This window comes from Plectropomus leopardus, chromosome 9 (assembly GCF_026936395.1).
Source record: "Plectropomus leopardus strain MGB_pleo_1.0 chromosome 9, ASM2693639v1, whole genome shotgun sequence".
Taxonomy (NCBI): Eukaryota; Metazoa; Chordata; class Actinopteri; order Perciformes; family Serranidae; genus Plectropomus; species Plectropomus leopardus.
Window position 1 is genome coordinate 38,052,333 of NC_142184.1, and position 22,113 is coordinate 38,074,445.

The 22,113-nt window shown below is 40.6% G+C and overlaps 1 protein-coding gene across 6 annotated transcripts in view; it reads left to right on the top strand.

Annotated features, from left to right (window-relative positions):
• Positions 1-14,159, top strand: part of vps13d (vacuolar protein sorting 13 homolog D) — a 130,559-nt gene extending 116,400 nt beyond the window's left edge. For all 6 annotated transcript variants that reach the window (XM_088082700.1, XM_088082699.1, XM_088082702.1 and 3 more), the window contains 7 exons: positions 2,625-2,759; positions 4,733-4,900; positions 5,192-5,324; positions 7,082-7,277; positions 8,338-8,469; positions 8,564-8,804; positions 13,153-14,159. In XM_088082700.1, the coding sequence (XP_087938826.1) occupies positions 2,625-2,759; positions 4,733-4,900; positions 5,192-5,324; positions 7,082-7,277; positions 8,338-8,469; positions 8,564-8,804; positions 13,153-13,284 (1,137 nt within the window). In that variant the 3' untranslated portion in view covers positions 13,285-14,159. The remainder of the gene's footprint in view (positions 1-2,624; positions 2,760-4,732; positions 4,901-5,191; positions 5,325-7,081; positions 7,278-8,337; positions 8,470-8,563; positions 8,805-13,152) is intronic.
• Positions 14,160-22,113: the final 7,954 nt, after the last annotated feature.

Below are 22,113 nucleotides of genomic sequence, written 5' to 3' on the forward strand. Positions count from 1 at the left end.
GCTGTCTTGAGGCAGGAGGGAACACTCTCTTGTGAGAGTGAGCTTTTAAAAATGTCAGTTATAACATTAACTAGCTGATCAGCACAAGTTTTTGGTACACGTCCAGAAATGTTGTCGGGGTCGGCGGACTTTTTTGTATTCACTCTCAATAGGAGTTTTCTCACATCTGCTGTGGTCAGTGAGAGTGGCCGGTCCTCTGGGGGCAGAGTAGACTTTTCAGCTGAGTCCCTATTGAGGATGTCAAAGCGAGAAAATGTGTTCAGCTTGTCCGGCAGCGTGGCCTCACATTTGATGGGGGCGCTCCTGCTTTTGTAGTCTGTGACATTTTGAATTGCCTGCCACATATTTTTTAGTGCTGTTGCTGTTGAGGTCTCTCTCCAGCCTCTGCTGATGTCTCCTCTTAGCCTCCTAGATGCCAGCTCTCAGTTGTGGAGGGTTCTAAAGGAGTTCTGAGATAAATTTATCAATATGACTCAAACACTCTATGCTAATCCTTCAGCCCAGGTATGCATGGGAGGGGGCTTCTCAGATTTATTTGATATAAAATGGGGCACACAGCAAGGGAACCCTCTGTCCTAAATCTTTGATTTATTTATTGAATGGCTTGCACAATTTATTAGAAAGTGTCCTCAGATTTCCCCATCACAATAGGTGCAACATCATGCTCAATATCACCCTGTGCAGATGACACATAAGTTTATATGGCAGATGTTCAGCAAACTCTCCACTATATCCTAGAAACACTGAAGCAATGTGGATATCTTTCAGGATACAAGGTTAACCTGTTTGTTAGAATAAAGTTAGTCCTTCCCTACTGTCTATTGCTAAAACCAATTACTCTTTCATTTAAGAAAAAAAATAGAAGGCCATATTAATAGATGAAGACACCTGCGTGCATCTATCCCAGCATGCTTCATTGAAATGAATACCCCATTTAATTTTTTTCAGCTAGATGCTACCACGTGCACCGCCAGCAGGATACTTGCAAAAACTGGACTCATTAATACGGCGCTATGTTTGCAATAGCAAGGGACCAAATATAAAGTGATCAACCCTTCTATTCAAAAAGGCAGATTGGTTTAGGCATGTCCAAATTTTAAACTATATCACTGGGCATTTGTTAAAGGACTCTTCTTACAGGTGTTTCTGCCAAACTGTGGATTATATTATTGTCCAATTCAAACATGTGCTAAAAGTGTTTAGAGCAGCAGAAAAATTGCTAAAAATGTTTAAAAACGTTTGCAAATCATCTCCATTATGGATTAACAGTTGTTTTGTTTCGGGAGTGAAACCATTTACTGACAAAGCTTGGGAGGATAAAGGTATTTTTAGCTCTTTGGAGCAATTTGAAACAATGTTGCTGGGGCATCAAGAAATCATTAGTATATATATCTGAAATTTGTCATAAAGCATATTAAACACTGAGAATAAGACATCAAATGGGACTGGTACCTGACCATTATTGCTATTTCTAATAAATATATATAGTATATATATATATATATATATACTCTATACACACATTCAAAAGCCAGTTATTTCACACAAACTTCCTGCAGTTATTACGTTCACTATTTGGGTTTATTGTTCAGTTTATCAGCTGTTCTGCACTGTCATTGTCCTGCATTAAATATAATATAAAATATCCATAAAATGTGTCACTTTGTCAGGGGATGGCAGTTTACTCAGTGATACACAGGGGGTCCCTTAAGGAAAAAGGTTCAGAACCACAAGTCTGGAACATCTTTCCCATTTCATTATCTGTGGAGCAGTTACAGCAGTTACTTATTGCTACATGACTTTGCAAAGTTAGTTTTGGGATCTGGGAGAGAATTTTTCATGTTTACTGACTGTCTCGGACCATAGGAATAACGTGTGAATTTTGAAAATGGGCCTGGTTCCCCTTTAAATGTGAAATCAGTAGTTCAGGGTTTAGTATTTTAATAAATTGGTCATTCTCTATATCTTAATTAAGTCAGATTAAGATTAATTCATTGGTGGTGGCAGCTCCCATATTTTACATCTTTACACAAACACCAATAACAATGTTCATCATTGTTTGTCAAAAAAATGTATGGAGTTTCAGTAGGCAACTCGCCCTAAAACCACTCTCCTTCTGTTAAAATCATTAGTGAGTGCAAAAATATTCATACAGTTAATATTAATAAACTTGTTAAAGATTATCATGAAGAAGCAATTGCAGATAGTCTGTTATACATAGGAATACATACATGAAGTACTTATGATAACAGATAATTTCAATGTGAGAAGAATTTACAGTAATAGAAAATTATCACGTGTTTTATATTGCGGCTGTGGCTCACAAATAAAGCAGTTCATCCACTACGATCAGCGGTTTGATCCCTGGCTCCCCTAGTCAACATGTCGAAGTATCCTTGGGAAAGATACTGAATCCAAAATTGCTCCCAAAACTGTGCCATTGATGTGTGAGAGTGTGATGTATTACTCAGGAGCACCTTGTACTGTAGCTGCGGCCACCAGTGTGTGAATGGGTGTGTGAGTGGATGAATGTGACATGCAGTGTGAAGGCGCTTTGAGTGGTCGGAAGAAAAGCGCCATGCAAGTGCAGTTCACTTACCATTCACTTTTTTATATCACTGTAGGCTCTGAAAGGAACCTTGGGCTTTCCTCTAGTTCGCTTTGAAGATGCTGTCATCAACATGTACCCATTCACCAGAGTGCACCCCTATGAAACCCAAGAGATCATCATCAACGACATCCTCAAGCACTTCAGAGAGGTAAGCAGTTTGGAAGTGCTGCTTTCTGATTTTGCTTCTGAATTGAGTCTCGTCTGAAAAATTATCAGAAATTCTGAAGTTTTATAGATATAATTCACATTTACTGCAGTTGGGACACTGTTTGGCATCCCCCCTTGTTGCGACTGTGTTGGCCTGATGTCTTGTAGTGCTAAAAATAGAAGTTACCTATGCTCATAACCCATTCTTTATGGTTTAAAGACATCCTTCATGGTGCTTGAACATATCTGATGTATACTGAAAGGGTCCTACTTAGAGCTCTAATGGGGCCAAAAAAATCAGCCCTGACCCTGCATGAACCCACATAGTTTATGTCCAAGCCCAGCTCTAACTTGACCCATGGCAGCAGCTTTGGGCCAGAATCTCATTGAAAACTTGAATTTGAAAATATGAACTAAATATTAATTATATATTATGAAATAAATATATATTGTGATTTTTTTAAATCTGAAAACATGTACATGCTAAGGGCTAGTATGTTTCCTCGTACCAATTCTTCTTCTCTTCCTTCTGTTAGTCCATCGTCTCATGCACGACAGGTTCAGGTCTGTCTAGTATGCAGGGTGATAGCAGGTGATGCAGATGATGACTCTTGCTCACTGCTGCATGTAATGCACACCACCCCCACTGCTGAGGAGACAGAAGCAAATACTGCCAACCAAGTCACCTTGCAGCCCCTCTCTCTCCCCCTTTTTCTCGTTCTTTCTCATGTGTGCTCTCTCTCCCCCGCTTTTCCATTCACTCATTTGTTCTGTCACCTTTCCCTCTCTCTACCCTCTTTGTCTCCTTTTCCCTCTTAATTCAGTTAGTTACATTTCCTGCCAGAGTGCCATTTAAGCACAAGACAGTTTACAACAGTTTTATTTAAAAAAAAAAAAAAAGGTAAAAAAAAAAAAAAAAAAAAAAAAGAAGCACTGAATCATTGAGAACCTGACCCGATTTGCAGCCTGGTGGAGTGGGTCAGGCCCAGTCGGAGTGGGTCAGGCCCAGTCGGGTTCAGGCAGAGAATCAAAGCTCTGATCCTCCTCAAAATTTGACAGTTCTTTTGGGGGGGCTTAATGTCATTATCTCTTATTTTTTCTCCTCTATCTTGTGATCATTCTTGATTACTGTCCTAATATCTATATTTTATACATTTTAATAAAGCAGTTGTTTATTTCAGTGTACATGTATACATATAATTTATATATTTTTCATATGTATGCATGTAGATGTGTGTGGGGTTTTTTCTTTTCTTTTTTCCAGATGCACACTTGTATTGCTCACTCATATCTGTGTACAGATCTGGCCAACGATGGCTTTTATATCAGTCAAAGAGATCTCAAGGATAATTTATTGTCATTCTGTACATGTTGACACATAAAAAGAACTAACCTAGCAGCTGAGGTCCAGCAGTATACAATAAAGTGACATTGTACAAAAAATAAATAAATACATACATACATACATACATATTTCCATACATAAATACATATATAAAAAACTAGAAATAACTTCATACCAGAGATTTATATATAAAAGGTTTTTTTTAAAGGCCTATAAAAAAGAGAGAGAGTTATGTAATTAAAACAGAGCAGCATGTTAAAATCAGAGCAACATGTAAAAACAGTGCTGCATCATAGCAGTAGCAGCACAGCAGAGGAAAGGGGCAGTGAGGTCAGGAGTTCACAGGTCTCACAGGCTCTGGGAAGAAGCTGACTCTCAGCCTTGATGGTTTGGATCTGTACTTACTCCAAGTTGATAGTCAATCAGTCAAACATTACTGCCTGGAACTGATTCTCTGCATCTCATCATAAAATTGGGCTCCGAGGTTGATCGGTTCGTTCTGTAATCAGAAGGTCAAAGGTTCAAGCCCCAGCTCATCACATCAACATGTTGAAGTTTCCTTTGGCAAGATACTGAGCCACTGTGAGGTCTGTGTCAGATCATTACTGTGCAATGTTTCTTGTCTGTAGGAGCTGATCAGCCAGGCAGCTCAGATCCTAGGCTCTGTGGATTTTCTGGGAAACCCTATGGGCCTCCTCAACGACGTCACTGAGGGTGTGTCTGAGCTCATCAAGTACGGCAACGTGGGTGGTCTCATACGCAATGTGACTCATGGTGTGTCCAACTCTGCTGCCAAGGTACACCTCTGCTTAGCTGTGTAAAAGTGACTATCTCTTTCTCTAACTATTTTGCTATATTTTTTGCAACATATTTTCTATCGTCACTGGTGCATCAAAAAAATTATTTCATCTGAATGTATTGCTTGGCTGTTGTATTGCTGTATTTTATTATTCAGGCTGTCATGTTAATGTGTCCCCCAAGAGCATATACTGTACCTGTTAAGAAACGTATAAGTGAAAAGCATGTGAAAACTGTAATAGTGAAAGAAGCCATACGGTGTGAACATTTTCCTGATCTCTGTGTGTCAGTTTGCGGGGACTTTATCAGATGGGCTGGGGAAGACCATGGACAACCGGCACCAGAGCGAGCGAGAGTACATTAGATACCACGGAGCCACCAGTGGAGAGCATCTGGTAGCGGGGATCCATGGACTGGCTCATGGTAGGACCTGGCTCAATTTCTGTGTTTGGTTACCACAGTTACAGTAGAGCCAGCAAGCACAATAATCATTTAGCAGGTGTAAAAGGAACTTTTCTCACCTGAACACAGAATAAATGACATTATCTACCAATTGTTTTTGGGCAGTCATCAATATAAGCAGTGTTACAGTTATGAATATATGAAAGTATTATTTATGTAAGTATGAATAAGGTAGAAGGTAGATTTGTTAGTTAGGAAATTTTTTTTGTAACTATAGAAATTACATTTTCCTTGATCCTGCCACATCTTTGGAGTTGAAGGATGAGTTGATTCAAATCACTAGCTACTATGAAAATTTCATCCAGTTGCTTGGGCATGTTGTTGCTGGTTGCATCATTCAATTCCTGCAGTGCATTTTTTGATTTTGCATCAGAATCTTGGGTTCTATTGGCTCAGAACAAGGTCCGCCCATCCAGTGCAATAGGTTGATGCAGGTGGTTTGGGGTTAACTGTTACTGAGCAGTCTGTGATTTGCTGAGTGAGCCTCAATCATATCTCATCCACTTTATTCTCCTGCATAATGGACATTAGCCAGAAGAAGGCTTGGTAGAGGAACAGCTTTCGTTCCAAATCGAGTCAGCCTCACCGTGACGCCAGCTCTGCTCCCTCTCCGTCATGCTCTTTCGGTTTATTTTCCCCCATCTGCTTCGACTGGCTGCTTGGAATACGTCGATGATGGGTGCATTCAGTCCAAAACCCACATAACTTTTCCAGATGTTAGGAAGTGCTCCTATATCATAGAAAAGTCATGCTTCAGCAGCAGGGGTCATGGAGGCCAAGAAATAGAAAAATATATATATATAATATAAACAATGCAAATAGTGCTGTAAAACTACATCATAAAAACAACAACTCTAGTGTCCAAGTATATCTGGATGGTAAACAGAAGGAAGCTTTTATATTATGTGTTATGGGGTTTCTGTGCCTTTAACCTTGCTGTCTGTTGATGATCAGGGTCACTTCACATAATGTCAGGTGTTGTTCTAATTAGTAAAAGAGGTTTGGAAATGCAAGAACAGTGTCACGAAAAAAAATGTAATTTTACTGTTTTGCAGCCAGTTGATTAATGTCCAAATAGTCAAAATGTTGATCAGTTGGCTATAATAGTAATGAGTTTATTACCTCCTGCTGCAAGTCTCTATACAAGCTGCTCTTTACTAATTTGCCCGTGTGGAATTAAGTTGTTTTGAATTTGAATGTTTTAATGGGAAATCCATTAATCGGGAGGATTGACCCCAGGAATCGTGGGAAAAAGTGTATTGAAGTCTTGTGGTATGTTCAATAAAAAATCAATAGGAAAGCTAGCGATAGCTTTCTGACCGTCCCATTCTTCTAAGGGTAATATCTGAGAAATGTCTTGAGGGAATTCCTTCAAATTTGGCTCAAACCTATATTGGAACCTTCCGATTAAAGGACGACCCGCTCTACCTCTGAGCCACAGCCTCCCCATTAAAGCACAGTGCATACAGTATATAGCAAATTCATTCAGTGTATGTAAGTGTACCTGACTTGTTTCAGCATGCAGGGATTAATCAGATGCTTCATATCAGCATATCCAGTTCGTACAGTGTGTCCACATTTAAAGTTGCTGCAGCTCTTGCTGTGTACTCTCAAAAGCATTATGCATGCCTGTCAGTGGTCCCAGTCTGTCTGTGCTTCTTAAAGTTACAATATGTGTAAATTTGCATGTCCTCTTAAGTACATTTCCTGTGTCCTAGGTATCATTGGAGGCATGACGAGCATCATTACGTCCACAGTGGAGGGTGTGAAGACAGAGGGTGGAGTCAGCGGCTTCTTCTCAGGCCTGGGTAAAGGTCTGGTTGGCACTGTAACCAAACCAGTGGCTGGAGCTCTGGACTTTGCCTCAGAGACAGCACAGACGGTCCGTGACATGGCTAGCCTCAGTAACCACAGGTGGGTTGAGTGTCTTACTTTATTGTCAGAACTGCTGAAAAATGACTGTACCTTTTGTATTACATGGAATCAAAGACACTTTCAGGTCTCTACAGAGAAAACACTGAGAGCTGAATTTCCTGATACATAAAATAGATTGCCAAAGTTGATGATACAATAAGGAGGTGTCTGCTGTGAGCTGACTTGAAAATGTAATTAATGACTAGATTTTATTTGCATTATATTATATTATATTATATTATATTATATTATATTTGAATGTGGGTGCAAATCTCAAAATCAGGAAAATCATTCTCCGCTTAAATGCATACAAGACTTTTTCATTTAAAGGGGAAGAAACCTCAGGAAGAGCAATAGCCGATAATGAGGGATCCCTCTTCCAGGATGGACAGACGTACAATAGATGTCATAAATAACAAATCAAATACAATCATGACAAAAAAGAAAGAGAAAGAGAGAGGGGAGGAGAGGGGAGAGAGGGAGAGAGCCCATTAACATCCCATCTGAAGTGAGCCTGGTCATGTTCAAATTGGAGGCTAACTTCGCTTGCTAACTTTAGGGTTAACTCCTGTCACTTTAACCAGTTTGTGGCAAGCTATACACGCCAACTTTGCATGGGGTTTGAGGACTTTCTTCACTGAAAAACATCCTCAGCTGTTCACACACTGCACTGATATGTTTAACTTCGTACTCTCTGCTGCGGCCTCACTCTCACTGGCACCGACACACTCTCTCTCTCTCCACCTTGTTCACACATGCTATTACTCTTGCCACTCACATAAATCTGGCACCAAAATCTGCGATCCGATCCCATAGGTATCCCTTGCATAGGAACCGGTGCTGTATTGGCACCAGGTTTCATTACCTGCCCCTAATCAATGTTTTGATCACAAATTGTTTGTGCTGATCCAAAGTAGCCAAAAAACAGTTCTAATCAGACATTATGGGTTTAAGGTTAGAGAAAGATAATGTTTTTAGTTCTATATTGACAAATTAAACACATATTGCCATAGGCCACTTTTGATTCCTGCTGTAGTAGTGTTGTTGCTGTGTTGATCAGGCTCGGTGTGCAGCGGGTCAGGAAGCCTCGTTGCTGTAAGGGACCTCAGGGTCTGCTGCCTCGACACTCGGCCACACAGGCTGACGGCCAGGAGCAGCTCTTCCGCCTCACTGACAACATCCACTCTGAGTTGTGAGTCTCACTCATTTTACTACATTTATACACACTCTGTGTGTATAATACTGTTCCATCAGACTGACAGTTTACTGTCTGTTTCTCACTCTAGCTTTATTGCTGTGGAGCCCATCAACAGCTACTGCGTCCTTATCTCCTCCAAAGTGGTCTACTTCCTGAGGCCAGGGGACTATGTGGACCGTGAGGCCATCTTCCTTGAAGTCAAGTATGACGACCTCTACCACTGTCTGGTCTCTAAGGATCATGGGAAGGTATATGTGCAGCTTACCAAGAAGGCTGAGAGCACCAGCAGTGGTGTGGCCATTCCTGGCCCCTCGCACCAGAAACCCATGGTGAGACACTTATCTGACTCATTTTTCAGTAACAATCTCCTGATAGAACAATGGTTTCGAATCACCTAATATTACAAAAATATTGGTGTCTATCCATACAGATAGTTTTGGTTTCATTGCCTATGTGCCAGCAACAGCTGTCCATCCATCCATCCCGGTCTCATGAACCCCATATCTCAGGTGTTCTCAATCAGCGCTTTAAAGGACTTCTTTAAATTTTGCACAAGTGTCCATTGAGATTCAGTGATGAACTGATCAGAATTTGGTGGTCAGTTTCTTTATAAAAAAATACAAATTTTTGGCAGTGCTTTTTTGACAGTTTGACAGTGCTTTTTTTTATTCTTAAGTACAGTGATAACAGAACAAGTGAAAAGAAGTGCAAAACAACATATAAACAGTCAAGAAAGACATACAATAAGACATACGATGAAACTATTGACAGGAAAACAAAACAGGGAATTTAGCACAGGCTTGTAACTGCTTTTTCTTTTTTGATTTGTAATGGATTTGTTATGGTTCTGAGGAACCATGAGCATAAGGTGGACCCAAGAGCAAACACAGAGCGAGTTAGGTGAACAATGAACTGAATTTTTATGGATTTGAGGTTGGGAAGGGAGGAATGGGTGTCGGGGGAAGGGAGACGGTGATTTCCGAGGTGGTGGGGGCTGGTGAGGCAGGAGGTGATGGTGAGGCTGGTGAAGCGGAGGAATGGTAAGGATCCGAGAGGGTGGTGAGGATCCGGGAGAGTGGTGAAGGTGGATGGCAGAGCACTAAGGCGAGGGACTGGGCGGCAAGGCGCTGGAGCGCAATGGGAGGCACTGGAAGCAAAAACTCAAAAAGACACAATGAGTTTGAGAAGCTCGAGGCAGAAGAGGTCTCACAAAAACTCTGGAAATATCTCATGACAGAGACGGCCAATATACCACGACAGTAGTGGAAACAATCTGGCACCGACGTCAAGTGAAGCAGGAGCTTAAATGCCATGAGGGAGGTGATTACTGATCAGGAGCAGATGAGGAGAGTATGCCCTGAGCTCCAGCACTTCAAAGCCACGCCCAACCCCTGAAACACAGAAAACAGAAAAAAAAAACACACAAGTACTCCAAAACACACAAACCACCGCAGGATTAGCCAGATATTTACCTGATTTTTTACTTTAGTGATAGTTTTCATATTTGAGCTTTTGGATAAGGAAATGTGTTTTCTTGTGAAAATTGATTATTGTCTCTAAGGTAGTTTCCTGTTCCTGTTGGTTTTTTTCTTATATGATTAATGTGTTTGATTATTCCTCTTCTAATACTTTTTCCTGTTTCCCATAAAAGTGATGGTGTAATTTCTGGAGAGTCTTTAGGATACCTACTCTCTCGTGATTAATGAGGTGAAATCTGGATCCTGTAAGAGTGAGGTATTGATGTGCCACCTTGTGGGAGACTTTATGAGTACTTGAGTTAGGAATCTGGCACATGGTCACTGATCATGATTGCATGAAATATGTTTCCTTGGATGTGTTGAGTGAGTGAATTGCGTACAGAAAGGAAATCGATTCTGTAGAAAGATTGGTGGAGTGGAGGAAAAATATGAATATTCATTGGATGATGGGTTTGTCATTCTCCAGCTATAGCCAAGTCCAAAGTCCTTCATTTACAGTTTTATTATTTCAATTGAGTGCCAGTTTCTTGAGTTGCCAGGTGTACCAGAATGATCAGTTGTGGGGTTGATAATAGTATTGAAGTCTCCGGCCATCATGATATTTTTTGAGTTGCATTAATAAAGAAAGGAAATTAGACAACAAGGATGGGTCATCATAGTTAGGGATGTAAAAATTAGCAAATGTGAATGTTGTCTGGTAAATTGATGTGTTAATGATGATCAGTCTTCCCTGTGGATCAATAATAGATTAATTATGGACAAATGAGATGGGATGCCTCTTTGTGCTGATGAGAATATTTCAGCATTTTTTTCTTAAATCTAAAATATAGCTGTCATGAGTTTACGAGGTGTTTTTTTTTGTATCAAACATAACAGCATTTAATTTTGTGGAAAATTGATAATTTTGTCCCTTTGGTCTGTGTGCAAAAGTCATGTGCATTGTACCATGTCAAAAAATTGTACTCTTTTAAGATCGGATATGGTGTTTTCATTCATTCATTCGGTAACTGCTTGTCCTCGCAAGGGTTGTCATCGGGCAGAAGGCGGGGTACACCCTGGACAGGTCACCAGACTTTCACAGACACATATAGACAACCTTTCGCGCTTCACCTAAATCAACCAGACCTACATGTCTTTGGAATGTGGGAGGAGGCCAGAGACCCCGGAGAGAACCCAAGCACCCACATGCAAATGCCCTTCACAGAAGGGCCCCCTACCCACAGACCGAACCCTGTTCCAGCCCAGGATTGAACCAGGGAACCAAACTTCAAGGACTGCTTTCTTTCACTTACGTAACATTGCAAAAATTAGACATATTCTGTCGCAATCAGACGCCGAAAAATTAGTGCAAGTATTTGTTACTTCTGGGCTGGATTACTGTAACTGCCTATTATCCGGCATCCCTCAGCAAATCTCTAAAGTCTCTCAAACTGGTGCAGAACGCTGCTGCACATGTACTAATGGGAACCAAGAAAAGGGACCATATTTCTCCTCTTTTAGCTTCTTTACACTGGCACTCTGTAAAATCCAGAATTGAATTTAAAATCCTCCTCATTACCTACAAAACTCTGAATGGTCAGGCTCCGTCCTATCTGTCACAGCTCACAGTTCTTTATTAATTCTCAAGATCACTGCGCTCTAAGTCTCCTAATATAGCATGGGAGCTAGAGCATTCAGTTACCACGCTCCTCTTCTATGGAGCCTTCTTTCACTTTCAGTCAGGGAGACAGACACCGTCTCCACTTTTAAGGGTAGACTTTCCTCTTTGATAAAGCTTAAAATTAGGGCTGGCTCAGGTTGCCTGGACCAGCCCATAGTTACTGATATTAGACATTAGACATTAGTTTGATTTGCTAGGGGACTTTTGATGATACACTGAGCTCCTTTTCCTTCTCTTGCTCCCTCCATCTGCAAATGCTCATGTGTATTTACAGCATTACACTAACTCAGCTGCCTCTCCAGAGCATTCGTGCTCCCTTGTTTCCTAGTTTTCCCGGATGCTGGCTGCAGTCTTGGCTGCGCCTGATCGTGGTTATAGCTGTGCTGGTGCTGGGCTTTATAAATAAAATTCACTTTGAGGTGACAATAACAAAGAGAGAGAATACATGCCCTTGGAGGAAAGGGACCAGTGTGGATGGATACAGGTTGTTGTCAGTAAACATACAGAATAACTGCTCTTAAACAAACCATCAAGACTTCTTTGGCACCGCAGCTGCATGAAAGGACTGAGCTGTCCTCCTTTCTGTCTCCTCACTTTTGCTTTCTATTCTCATCTTTTAATAAGAAGGTCGGCAGTTCGATCCCCAGCTCCTCAACATGTCTAAGTATCCTTGGGCAAGATACTGAACTCCAGTTGCTCCCACTGCTGCATGGAGTGTGATTGTGTATGAATGGTTACTGAGTAGCAGATGGCACCTCATAGCCTTCACCACCAGTGTGTGAATGTGTATGTGAAATGGTGAATGTGAATGTAGTGTGAAAGCACTTCGAGTTGTCAAAAAAATTAGTATAGTACTATACAAGCACAGTCCATTTACCATTTAACAAGTAACACATCACCTGAAATAACTTAACGTCCTGGCAAAAAACTCTAGTGTGTCCAAATTTGTTGTCTTCTCTCACAGTGGCAACGAGTTTAGTGACACAGGGCAAAGCACTCTTCAGCTGTGAATATTGAGAAGACAGGCTGTACAGTAGAGTTCTGTTCAATAGAGCAAAGGTGTAACTGATTTCATTCCCCAGGTCAGCACCTGTGGTGCACACAATGCTCACCTGCTCATCTTCCTACAGACTGGACAGAGCCCACCATCAGTGGGAACACTCAAAACCTCCTTTTGAATGAGAAAACCCTGCTTACAAATGGAAACATGTTGTTGTTGCTGTCAGGTGGAACAGTGAAGTTGCTCCGGATCCCCTGGTGACAAAAGCGGGAGCTCTGATTGGTTGCGATTAAGCATGTCTCAGGTCTCTGAGCCACATCACAGCAAGAATCTGTAATTTTGCGATTGTCACAGTGACACAGTGTGAATGTCAGCTGGGGGTCATGGAGCACATTGTACACATTAATGATGCAGATTTTTATTCCCAACTCCTCTGTTGGTCTCTCTGTCTGTCTGTCTCTCTCGAACGGGTGGTCAGTTGGTCTGTCAGTCTGTGATCCCAGTGTTAGTTAATAATCTTGTAACAATCCTCTCCACAGGTTCATGTGAAAAACGAGAGCCTCGCCATTAAAATCTCTCAAGAAATCAACTATGCCAAGAGTCTATACTACGAGCAGCAGCTCATGCTGCCTGCCAGTGAGACTGAAGACTGCTTACTGCTTGAGTCCTGATCAGATGACTCTTCGAAGGCGTCTAAAGGATTACCAACTTTTCTTAAATCTTAGATTACTTTTATTGGGTTTTGATAAGCTGTAGTATTTTTGACAAACTACATTAAAGGGAATACTCAGAGACCTGTTAGTCACATGACCTGATGTTTAGCAAAGCACATACATGCACATGACAAAAACATATGCAAGGCGGTGTAAGTTTGACAGTGTATATGTCGAAAACACTGATTCTCTATAACTGCTGATGGCAGCAGGTGTACACATGCTATAGATGTTCAATATGTTTGTGAATAGACAGAAATGTAAATAGAGCTACATACCAATACTATAAACCAGTGTACATACTGTATCAATTGTCAAGTATGGGGAATAACAACAACAGCTATGTGAATTGTAAGAAACTGCCTTTACAACTCTATTTTGTGTATAAGAGATTATTAGTTTGGGGGTTAATTGCACTGACACTAGGAGGGAGGGACCTGAGGACCCTCCTTGCCTCATACACTAAAGCTGCCTGTCATTGTCTCTCTGCCTTTTACAATCATAGTCCTCCAGGTATGACATGTCTCTACCTTTATTTAACAATCCTTTTTTTATTGAGCCCGATTCTTTCTAACCAGAGCTCTTTTCAAACAGTTTGCACTTCCCATTTCACCAGGGTTAACTCACAATTTTACACAACTTGTTGGTCTATTGGTTTTGGTTTGGTGTCAGAGGCTATTTTCTTGAGCTGAGTTGTGAGTTAGAGAGGAGGAGTGGAGGAGTAGAGTTGAGGACAGGCCAGTCAGAAAGGTGTTGTACTCTGGTGGATGTGTGATCCTGTAAAATAACACTCACATGGACACTGCTTCAAATAAAGCACCACAACTACAGCACTTACTGTGTGGTACCAGTTCTTTCAATTTTGAATGTACAGTATTTACTATATTCTTTAATTCCATACACAGACCTGTTTGGGTGAGGGTCATAATTTTTTTTAAACTACAATGAATCCTGAAGTTGAAAATCACAACATGACTCAGTGTTGTCGTATCATGACTCTTAGTGCCGCATTTCACACAACTGACCATCAAATCCTGTTCTGGAGACTGGAACATTTAATCGGCTTTAAAAGAATGCCACTAATCTGGCTTAAATCCTATTTATTAGGTCGATCATGGTCGTTCATCTTAATGATCAGTCTTCTGTGTATACGGAAGTCTGTCACGGAGTTCCACAAGGTTCTATGCTTGGACCAAATCTCCTAAGCAACATTATTAGAAAAAAAGAAAAAAAAAACATTGTTATGTGGATAGATGATTATGTGGATACTAGTCTAATAATAGGTCAGTGAAAAAATGTCTTATTTTGCTTAAATCTTGTTTACAGCAGCACTGACGGGTATAAGCATGTTTGTGTTTATACGTGCAGTACGTATTCGGAGTGGGAAATCACTCGACGGAAGCACCTGGGTCCTAAGCGCATCACTGCAACTGCTGCCATGCATCTCTCTCTCTTTGTCCCTCTCTTTCTCTCTCCCTCTCTTTCCAATGTATCATTTTGTCATTTACTACTATAACTTCATTGTTCTTGATTTCATCTGTTGCACATCTGTTCGTACTGATAGAATGATAATGGGCTTCATCAATGAAATTGAGTTGACCTGACTTCCTGTGACGCCATGCCTTGAGACACATGCCTTGGGTGTTGGCTTCCTCAGAATTCAGTTGTTTTTTGCTGTATATAATGTTTTGCAAAATTTAAATTACAAGAACAAGCAAAGTGCCAGAGGAAAACATGAGCACATCTAGAGCTACAATGAACACAGGAAAAGGGGGAGGTCATCTTCTCTGCACGAGGCTAAGATTAGAGGAAATGAGTACATGATGAATGCTGTCAAGATACTCCGAGAGTTGAAGGAATTAGGGAAAGAAAATTAAGAGTCAATCACTGACTCCAAGGCAGCTTTTTCGCGACTAGAAACGTTGGTAACTGACCTGAAAAAATTAAAGGGAATTTAGAGCACAGAACTCAGGAATCAGAGTCAAGGATCTGTGGAACCAGGGATGCCAGCCAGTGACGTGATAGTTTGCCACAATAACCACTGAGCTGGGAGGTCACCCTCACCTTTATGTGGAATGCCCTGCAGAACCGTATGCTGTATTGCATCATTATCAAGATATAGTTATTATATCAACATTACAAATGAATAAAAATTTCATTGTGTTCATATTTTGTGAAGTACCAATAGTCATTTTCTATAATATTGTTGCATGAGGGTATTAAGTCAAAAATGTTGTAATGGTCAATTCTGTCTCCAAGTCTTAACATTAATGAAGTGCTTTTGATAAGATTTGAAAATTAGGGATGCACAATAATTATCGGGACTGATTATTATTAGTCCTGATAATGTGGATTTATGATGTCATACCAATAATTCCAATAATTACATTTTAAGCCAATAAATAGAACCGATAATAATAAGCAGAAATTTCTTTAAAAATCATCCGTGTTGCCCATGGTGTTGCTCCGCCAGTACTGCACACTGCATATGCTGCACGTGACATCAAACTGCTGTGCCTGTTAGATCAGTATATGTCGTCACAGTCAGCAGTGTGGGCTTTAGGATAGGCTTTATGTTCTACAAAAGCTATTTCTTTTTTGAGCACAACAGTCTACTGTCTAACTGCATTCATGAAAGTGTTTTTGGTTAGGTCAGAGGTATAATGTTAAATTCATCTGTACTCACTACACCTCAGCCTTTTTATACCCTCGGATAATAAAAACAAACAAAAAGAAATTATCAGTTATTGGTATCTTATCAGCCACGAGAAGCTGGAAATTAGCGGTTATTGATATCGATTGAAAAAAATCATTATCGTGCATCACTACTAAGAATATGTATATATACAATTTTTTTTTTTACAATTTTAAGGCCATATCACCCTACCAGAGCAGTGTCTTGCTTAAAATTTCTGCGGTCTGTTGTCCGTCCCTGCTCATGTGAAAATTAGTTCCATCCTAGTTTTGAGCATTCCTTCATCTGTGTGTATGGGTAAATAATCCATGATAAAACAAAAGATGATTTATGGGGTAATAGACACTAAAAAAGGAACTGTCAAATGGGTGATGTACTTACTTAGAAGCCCATTGACTTTAGACTGGACTGTCTTCCCATCTGGCACCTTTCCATGTTTCCCAATGCAACTGCATTTTGGTGCTTCTCTGCATTAAAGAATTAATCGAAAAGAAAATGGAAGAAGCAAAGGCAGTCCTTCTTTGCTTCTGTGTGGATTGTAGCTAGGCGGGTAGAGGGCAGGATGAGGCCGCTTTCTGGATACAGCTCTTGCCTCCCAGATCTGCTTCTTGTAGCCCCAATGTTGTCATGATGTTGTATCTGCTCCATTTTGTCCAAAAAGCTCTTAAAGGCCTAATCTTGCTCATCACCAGTCACACAAAGTATGAATTAGTTAATAGATAAAGCAACATTCAAAAAGTCAAGAAAAGGACAGGACAAGTTTAAAAACTCCAAAGCTTTCATGATGGATGTAAGATTTTTACCAAATACTTTATAAGCCCTTTGATGTTAAGCATAAGTATCCAAAAACGCCTAATTTTTTTAGTAACCATAAAGTAAGTGAGTAAGTAAAACTTATTTATATAGCACCTTTCAAACCCTAGATTACAAAGTGCTGTACAAATAGAAACAATAATATAATGAGCATGACAGATGGAGAGGCAGTAAGCAGCAACAATAGAATACACGAGTTACCCATAAAAACACTTTACACACAGTTGTGACGTAAAGGCCTCAACAGAGGTCGCTGACCTGACCCCTGAGGGAAGACTGTTCCACAGCCTGGGACCCAGGACTGAAAACGCACAGTCCCCTCGTGTTTTAAGCCTAGAATGAGGCACAACTAGCAGTCCCTGTTCAGAGGACGTGAGGGGTCTAACAGGGATATGCAGCAACAATAGTTTGCTGATATATTTTGGTGCAAGATTATTTAAACTTTGTACATAAGGAGGAGGATCTTGAATCAGATTCGACATTTGATGGGCAGTCAATGAATTGATATCAGAACCGGGTTGATGTAGGAGTGGTAGGAGGACTTGGTGAGAAGTCTGGCAGCAGAGTTTTGGACTAACTGTAATCTTGTGACAGCATTTTGGTTTAGGCAGGAATATAGAAAGTTACAGTAATTTAACCAGAAGGACACAAAAGCATAGGTCACTGTTTCTAGTTGCTGGAATGATAATAATAACATTTTTGCAATGTTTCTTAGATGATAATAACAAGACTAAATACCTGTCTTGACATACTTGTCGAATTTTAGTTTGCTATCAAAAGTGACTCCTAGACTTTTTGCTGAAGTTTTTATGTTAGTGGCCAGTGGACTAAGGTGTTGGATGATACTGTTAGAGACCGGGTCTGGGACAAAAACCAGAATTTAGGTTTTATTGTGATTTAATTGAAGAGAATTTTGAGACATCCAGTTAGTGATGCTGGCCAAACATTCATATAGAACAGATAAATGTGAACGATCATTGGGCTTCCCAGACAAGTAGAGCTGTGTGTCATCTGTGTAGCAATGATAAAACACAGCCAAATTGACAAATTAAGTGCCCTAAGGGGAACAAAATAAAACTGGTCCAAGGATTGACCCTTGGACCAGTTGACCCCCACCACAGTTTAAGGGTGTGCAGGTGGAACCTTTGTCTCCTGTGCACATTAGGAACTACCGGTTGGACAAGTAAGAGGAAAACCACTGAAGCAATTGATGCTCTTAGATAACTTATTTTCTCTACAAAAAAGGACAAAGCAGTTTCACAATTATGCACCAAGGGTGAGGAAATGGTGGGGGGTGATCCATTTAATAGTATTGAAAAGAAACCTTGGATTATGTTTGGGGAAATGAGATTACTGAAACAAGCACCTGCTGCATCACTAACACACATTCTTACATGGAGAGGCTGTGTGGTATAGGCCTATAACTGTGCAGATAATAATGCAAGTAAATAAATGGCCTAAATAATTATAACTCTGATGCTGGGCCTATATGATTTAGATTATAAAGGAATATTAAATGGTGATTAGATCCACGTCAGTAATAATAGGCTTACTAGGCGACAAATAATCGGCTGATAAACAATTTACATAAGTGAATAAAGTCTTCCTGTGTAGCTGTATGTGAGACTTTATTTGACCTACAAGACTTTTCCCTGTCTTGTAAGGTTTTGAAATTGTTCTTAAATAGGGGTCTCTCCCTGTCAGTCTGACAGCTGATCAGCTGGACAGCACATCATATGTTACTGACGTCACCTCCGACTGATGATGTGGGGCCAAGGATTTCTCATTTCACAGCTTCACCTCCTCTCTCCTCACATCTCCTCAGCTCCTCGGCTCACATATCCTGTGGGAGAAGCTAAGATGCAAGGAAAGAAGGCGGGTGAAAGAGGCAAGTTAAGGAAGCTTGGAGTCAGGTTAGGGTAATGAAAAGCACAATTGGATTTGAGAGGGGTAGTGACCTCTAAAGCAGAGCCACATATATCATTAAATTGGTTAACCATGTTGGTTAACCATGATGACCAGTTTTGAACAGGCACAGATTAAAAATGGAGAGGCCCCTTGGCACGAAGTCTTGGAGCCCCCCCCACCCCACTCCACACACACACACACACTGTACTGTGATGTTACTTTTACAGGTTTTTGCATGCTACAAACACCTGTACAGGACAAAAAATGTGATCATAGGCTGCAGCCTGTCATCACAACCTGAATGACAACACCTGTACATATCATCTGTCATATAAGATTTACACAACATATTTGCAGCAGTTAATTAAATAATTAATTAATTTAAAAGGTTCAATCTGGTAGAGCCACAAAGTGTATTTCCTCTATGACTGTCAAGTTGGATCAAAGCCTGTCATCCTGTGGTGTCTGTGTTTAAATGTAATGTAAAACAAATTTCCTTCAACTCTTCATCACCTGTGCTAGTCTATATTAGTTGCATTGAGGGTGTAGAAAGCAGCATAACTTCTTCTACAGCTGCTAACAGCCCACCATCATTCCCACTTAAATAATGAGTGAAATAAAAACAAAGCCTGTCCCTGATGCAAAGGAGAGAAGCAGAGAGCAGCTGGATCAGTGACGGAGCGATCTTCATATATAAAAAGTATTCCATTTGAAGTCTGGCTAAAACAGACTAAAACAATGTATTCTGTAGAAGTCTGAGGAAGTCACTTTCTGAACATTTTACTGTTGAGATGCTGTGGCACTGAAAGGAAAAACCGGTCTGTGTGCCTCTGTCATCGTGCCACACTGTCACTCTGCTGCTGCGATCTATCGACAAGCTGTTGCACAGCTGGCACAAAGTCTGAATTCAGACACGTTTGGTAAAAACAAAACAGTAACTATTTCTATGCTTTTTCAGTATTAACTCTAATCAGCTGCTGCATGCTGGATGTTCAGTAAAACACAGGGCACACAGTGGTAGGACTGTGCGCCACAAACAGTGCGCACTCAGTTTGTGCGTTTTGACCTCACTGGCCCCAACATCATGATCACCAAGTGTGTAAGGCTACATAGCACTACTAAGCTCAGTAGACAGAGAGCTGCCTCCACCCGACTGAGTGAAACTAAACATACGAGCTGTTGGGGTGAAGCTTTGCGTGAGTGGAGGAGAATTGACAGAGAGGCAGCAGAGACTGAAACATTATTTAGATAAATAACATAAGCATATGTGGCAACGTGGTAGTGGGTACTTTTATATTATAAAGGGGCTGTAACAGAATGATACAAATTGCAAGCCAGACAATGCCACCTAGGGACTTTCACCCAAGGAGTTTTACCCAGTTCTAAGCAGAAAGGCAAACACAGGTTCAAGCACTACCAGACAGACGTGGTTCAAAAGCAAATCAGGATTTATTTATTAATAATTATTTAAGCAAAAAAAAGTTATTAAACTGGAAGTGTCTGTGGAGGGAAAAGAAGGAATTGGTAATGAGCAATGAAGGCGGGTCAAAATTACGGTAGGATGTATAAAAATTTATTACAATTTATTCTCTTAACAATAACTCTTTTCAATTAATAAAAACACTTCCAAAGTGAATTATTAAAACTATCAAAAAAAAAAAAAGGGGAAGGGGGAGTGAGTGGAAGCTAGCAAGGGGGAGGCAAACTACCAAAGGAAGTGTCCCGGGAGTGCACTTACCCACCACTCGTGAACTCACAGCAAACAGGTGCAGACTATCGTGTCCCAGTGCCCTTATCACTACAACAGAAAGGTGCTGGGAACTGTAAAGTTCTTTTTTTTGTGATCAATTTTTTATTGTTTTTTCCATTTAAAACAAAACAAACAAACAAACAGATGTGGCAAGCAAGAATTAGACTATAGTAGCAACAGTAACAAAGGAAATATAATGGTAGTGTAGCCCATCCAACAGAAAATGAATAACTTAATAGATACCAAACAATGGCAATACTACCAACCAACCATATCTACAGTATTGAGTGTATGAGAAGGTAAATATAAAGAATGCCACATCTCCCCTCCCACCCCCCCACCCACCCACAGGACCCAAAGTAAGAGCAAAAGATGACTACAGTAAGGATTTTAGAGTGGAGATTGCGTCATCCCAACATGAAACGTTTTTGGGTTTCGCTAAGTGCAAATTAGCTGCCCAGCGTTCCATAATGGCTATATCAATAAAATCTAACAGCCATTTATTTATGGATAACACATGAGGGGGTTTCCATCGACATGCTATCATCCTTTTAGCAGCAGTGAGACCAGCCAGAAAAAGGCGCTTAAGTTTAGCGGATAGGTTCAAACCAGAAAGGTCATTGAGTAATAAGATGGTGGGTGAGTAAGGAATTTGCTTAGGCAATATTGTGGACAGCACACTACAAACATTCTTCCAGAAAACCACAACTCCTGGGCACTCCCAAACCATATGGAAAAAGGTGCCTAAGCTTTTATGCGAACATAAAGTACAGTTAGGAGAGGGCAAAGCTTTAAATTTGAACAAGCTGCGTGGAGTGAGATATGACCTGTGGATGAAATTATAATGAATAATTCGGTGGTTGGGGTTTCTGGAAGAAAAGGACAGGTTTTGCCAGATCAAGTGCCAGTCCAAATTATTGTCGACAGATGGGAGGTCCTGCTTCCAAACTCTGTCAAGAGAGAGTTGTTTGGTGCCTGCATCAAAATGGCATAAACAGTAGAGACCAAAGCCTTACTCCCAGTCAGAGCCTTATGAAAAGGGTGTAAACCTAGTGAGCCATCCCAAGGCAACCCAAAAGTGCGCATTGCCGTACGCAACTGAAGATAAAAGAAAAAGGAGGAACCAGGTAAATTAAAGAGTTTCTGAATGTCTAAGAATGAGCGTAGACCTTCAGCCCCAAAAATATCAGATAATGTAAATACACCATTATTTGCCCAACTAGAAAAATATATAGGGCTCCCTCCCAGCTGGAGACAGGAGTTAAAAAATATGGGTGACTGGAGATACCAATTGGAAGAAACTTTACAAAATTTTTCAGCAGCACTCCAGGTGGAAATTAGCTCAGCGATGATAGCCCCAAACTTCAGCTTAGATTGTTTAATAGAAATATTGGAATAAATAAGATCTTGCAAACGGTGGGGCTGGACAATATTTTCCTCAATGGGGCACCAAGATACGCAAGATGCTGTGTCAAACCAGGTGGAGAGAGGGCGCAACACAAAGGACCAATGATATAGTTGAAAGTTTGCGAGTCCTAAACCACCATTTTTCTTTGGTCTCTGAAGGACAGATAATTTAACTCTGGGTCTTTTACCAGCCCAAATGAATTTAGAGAGTAGT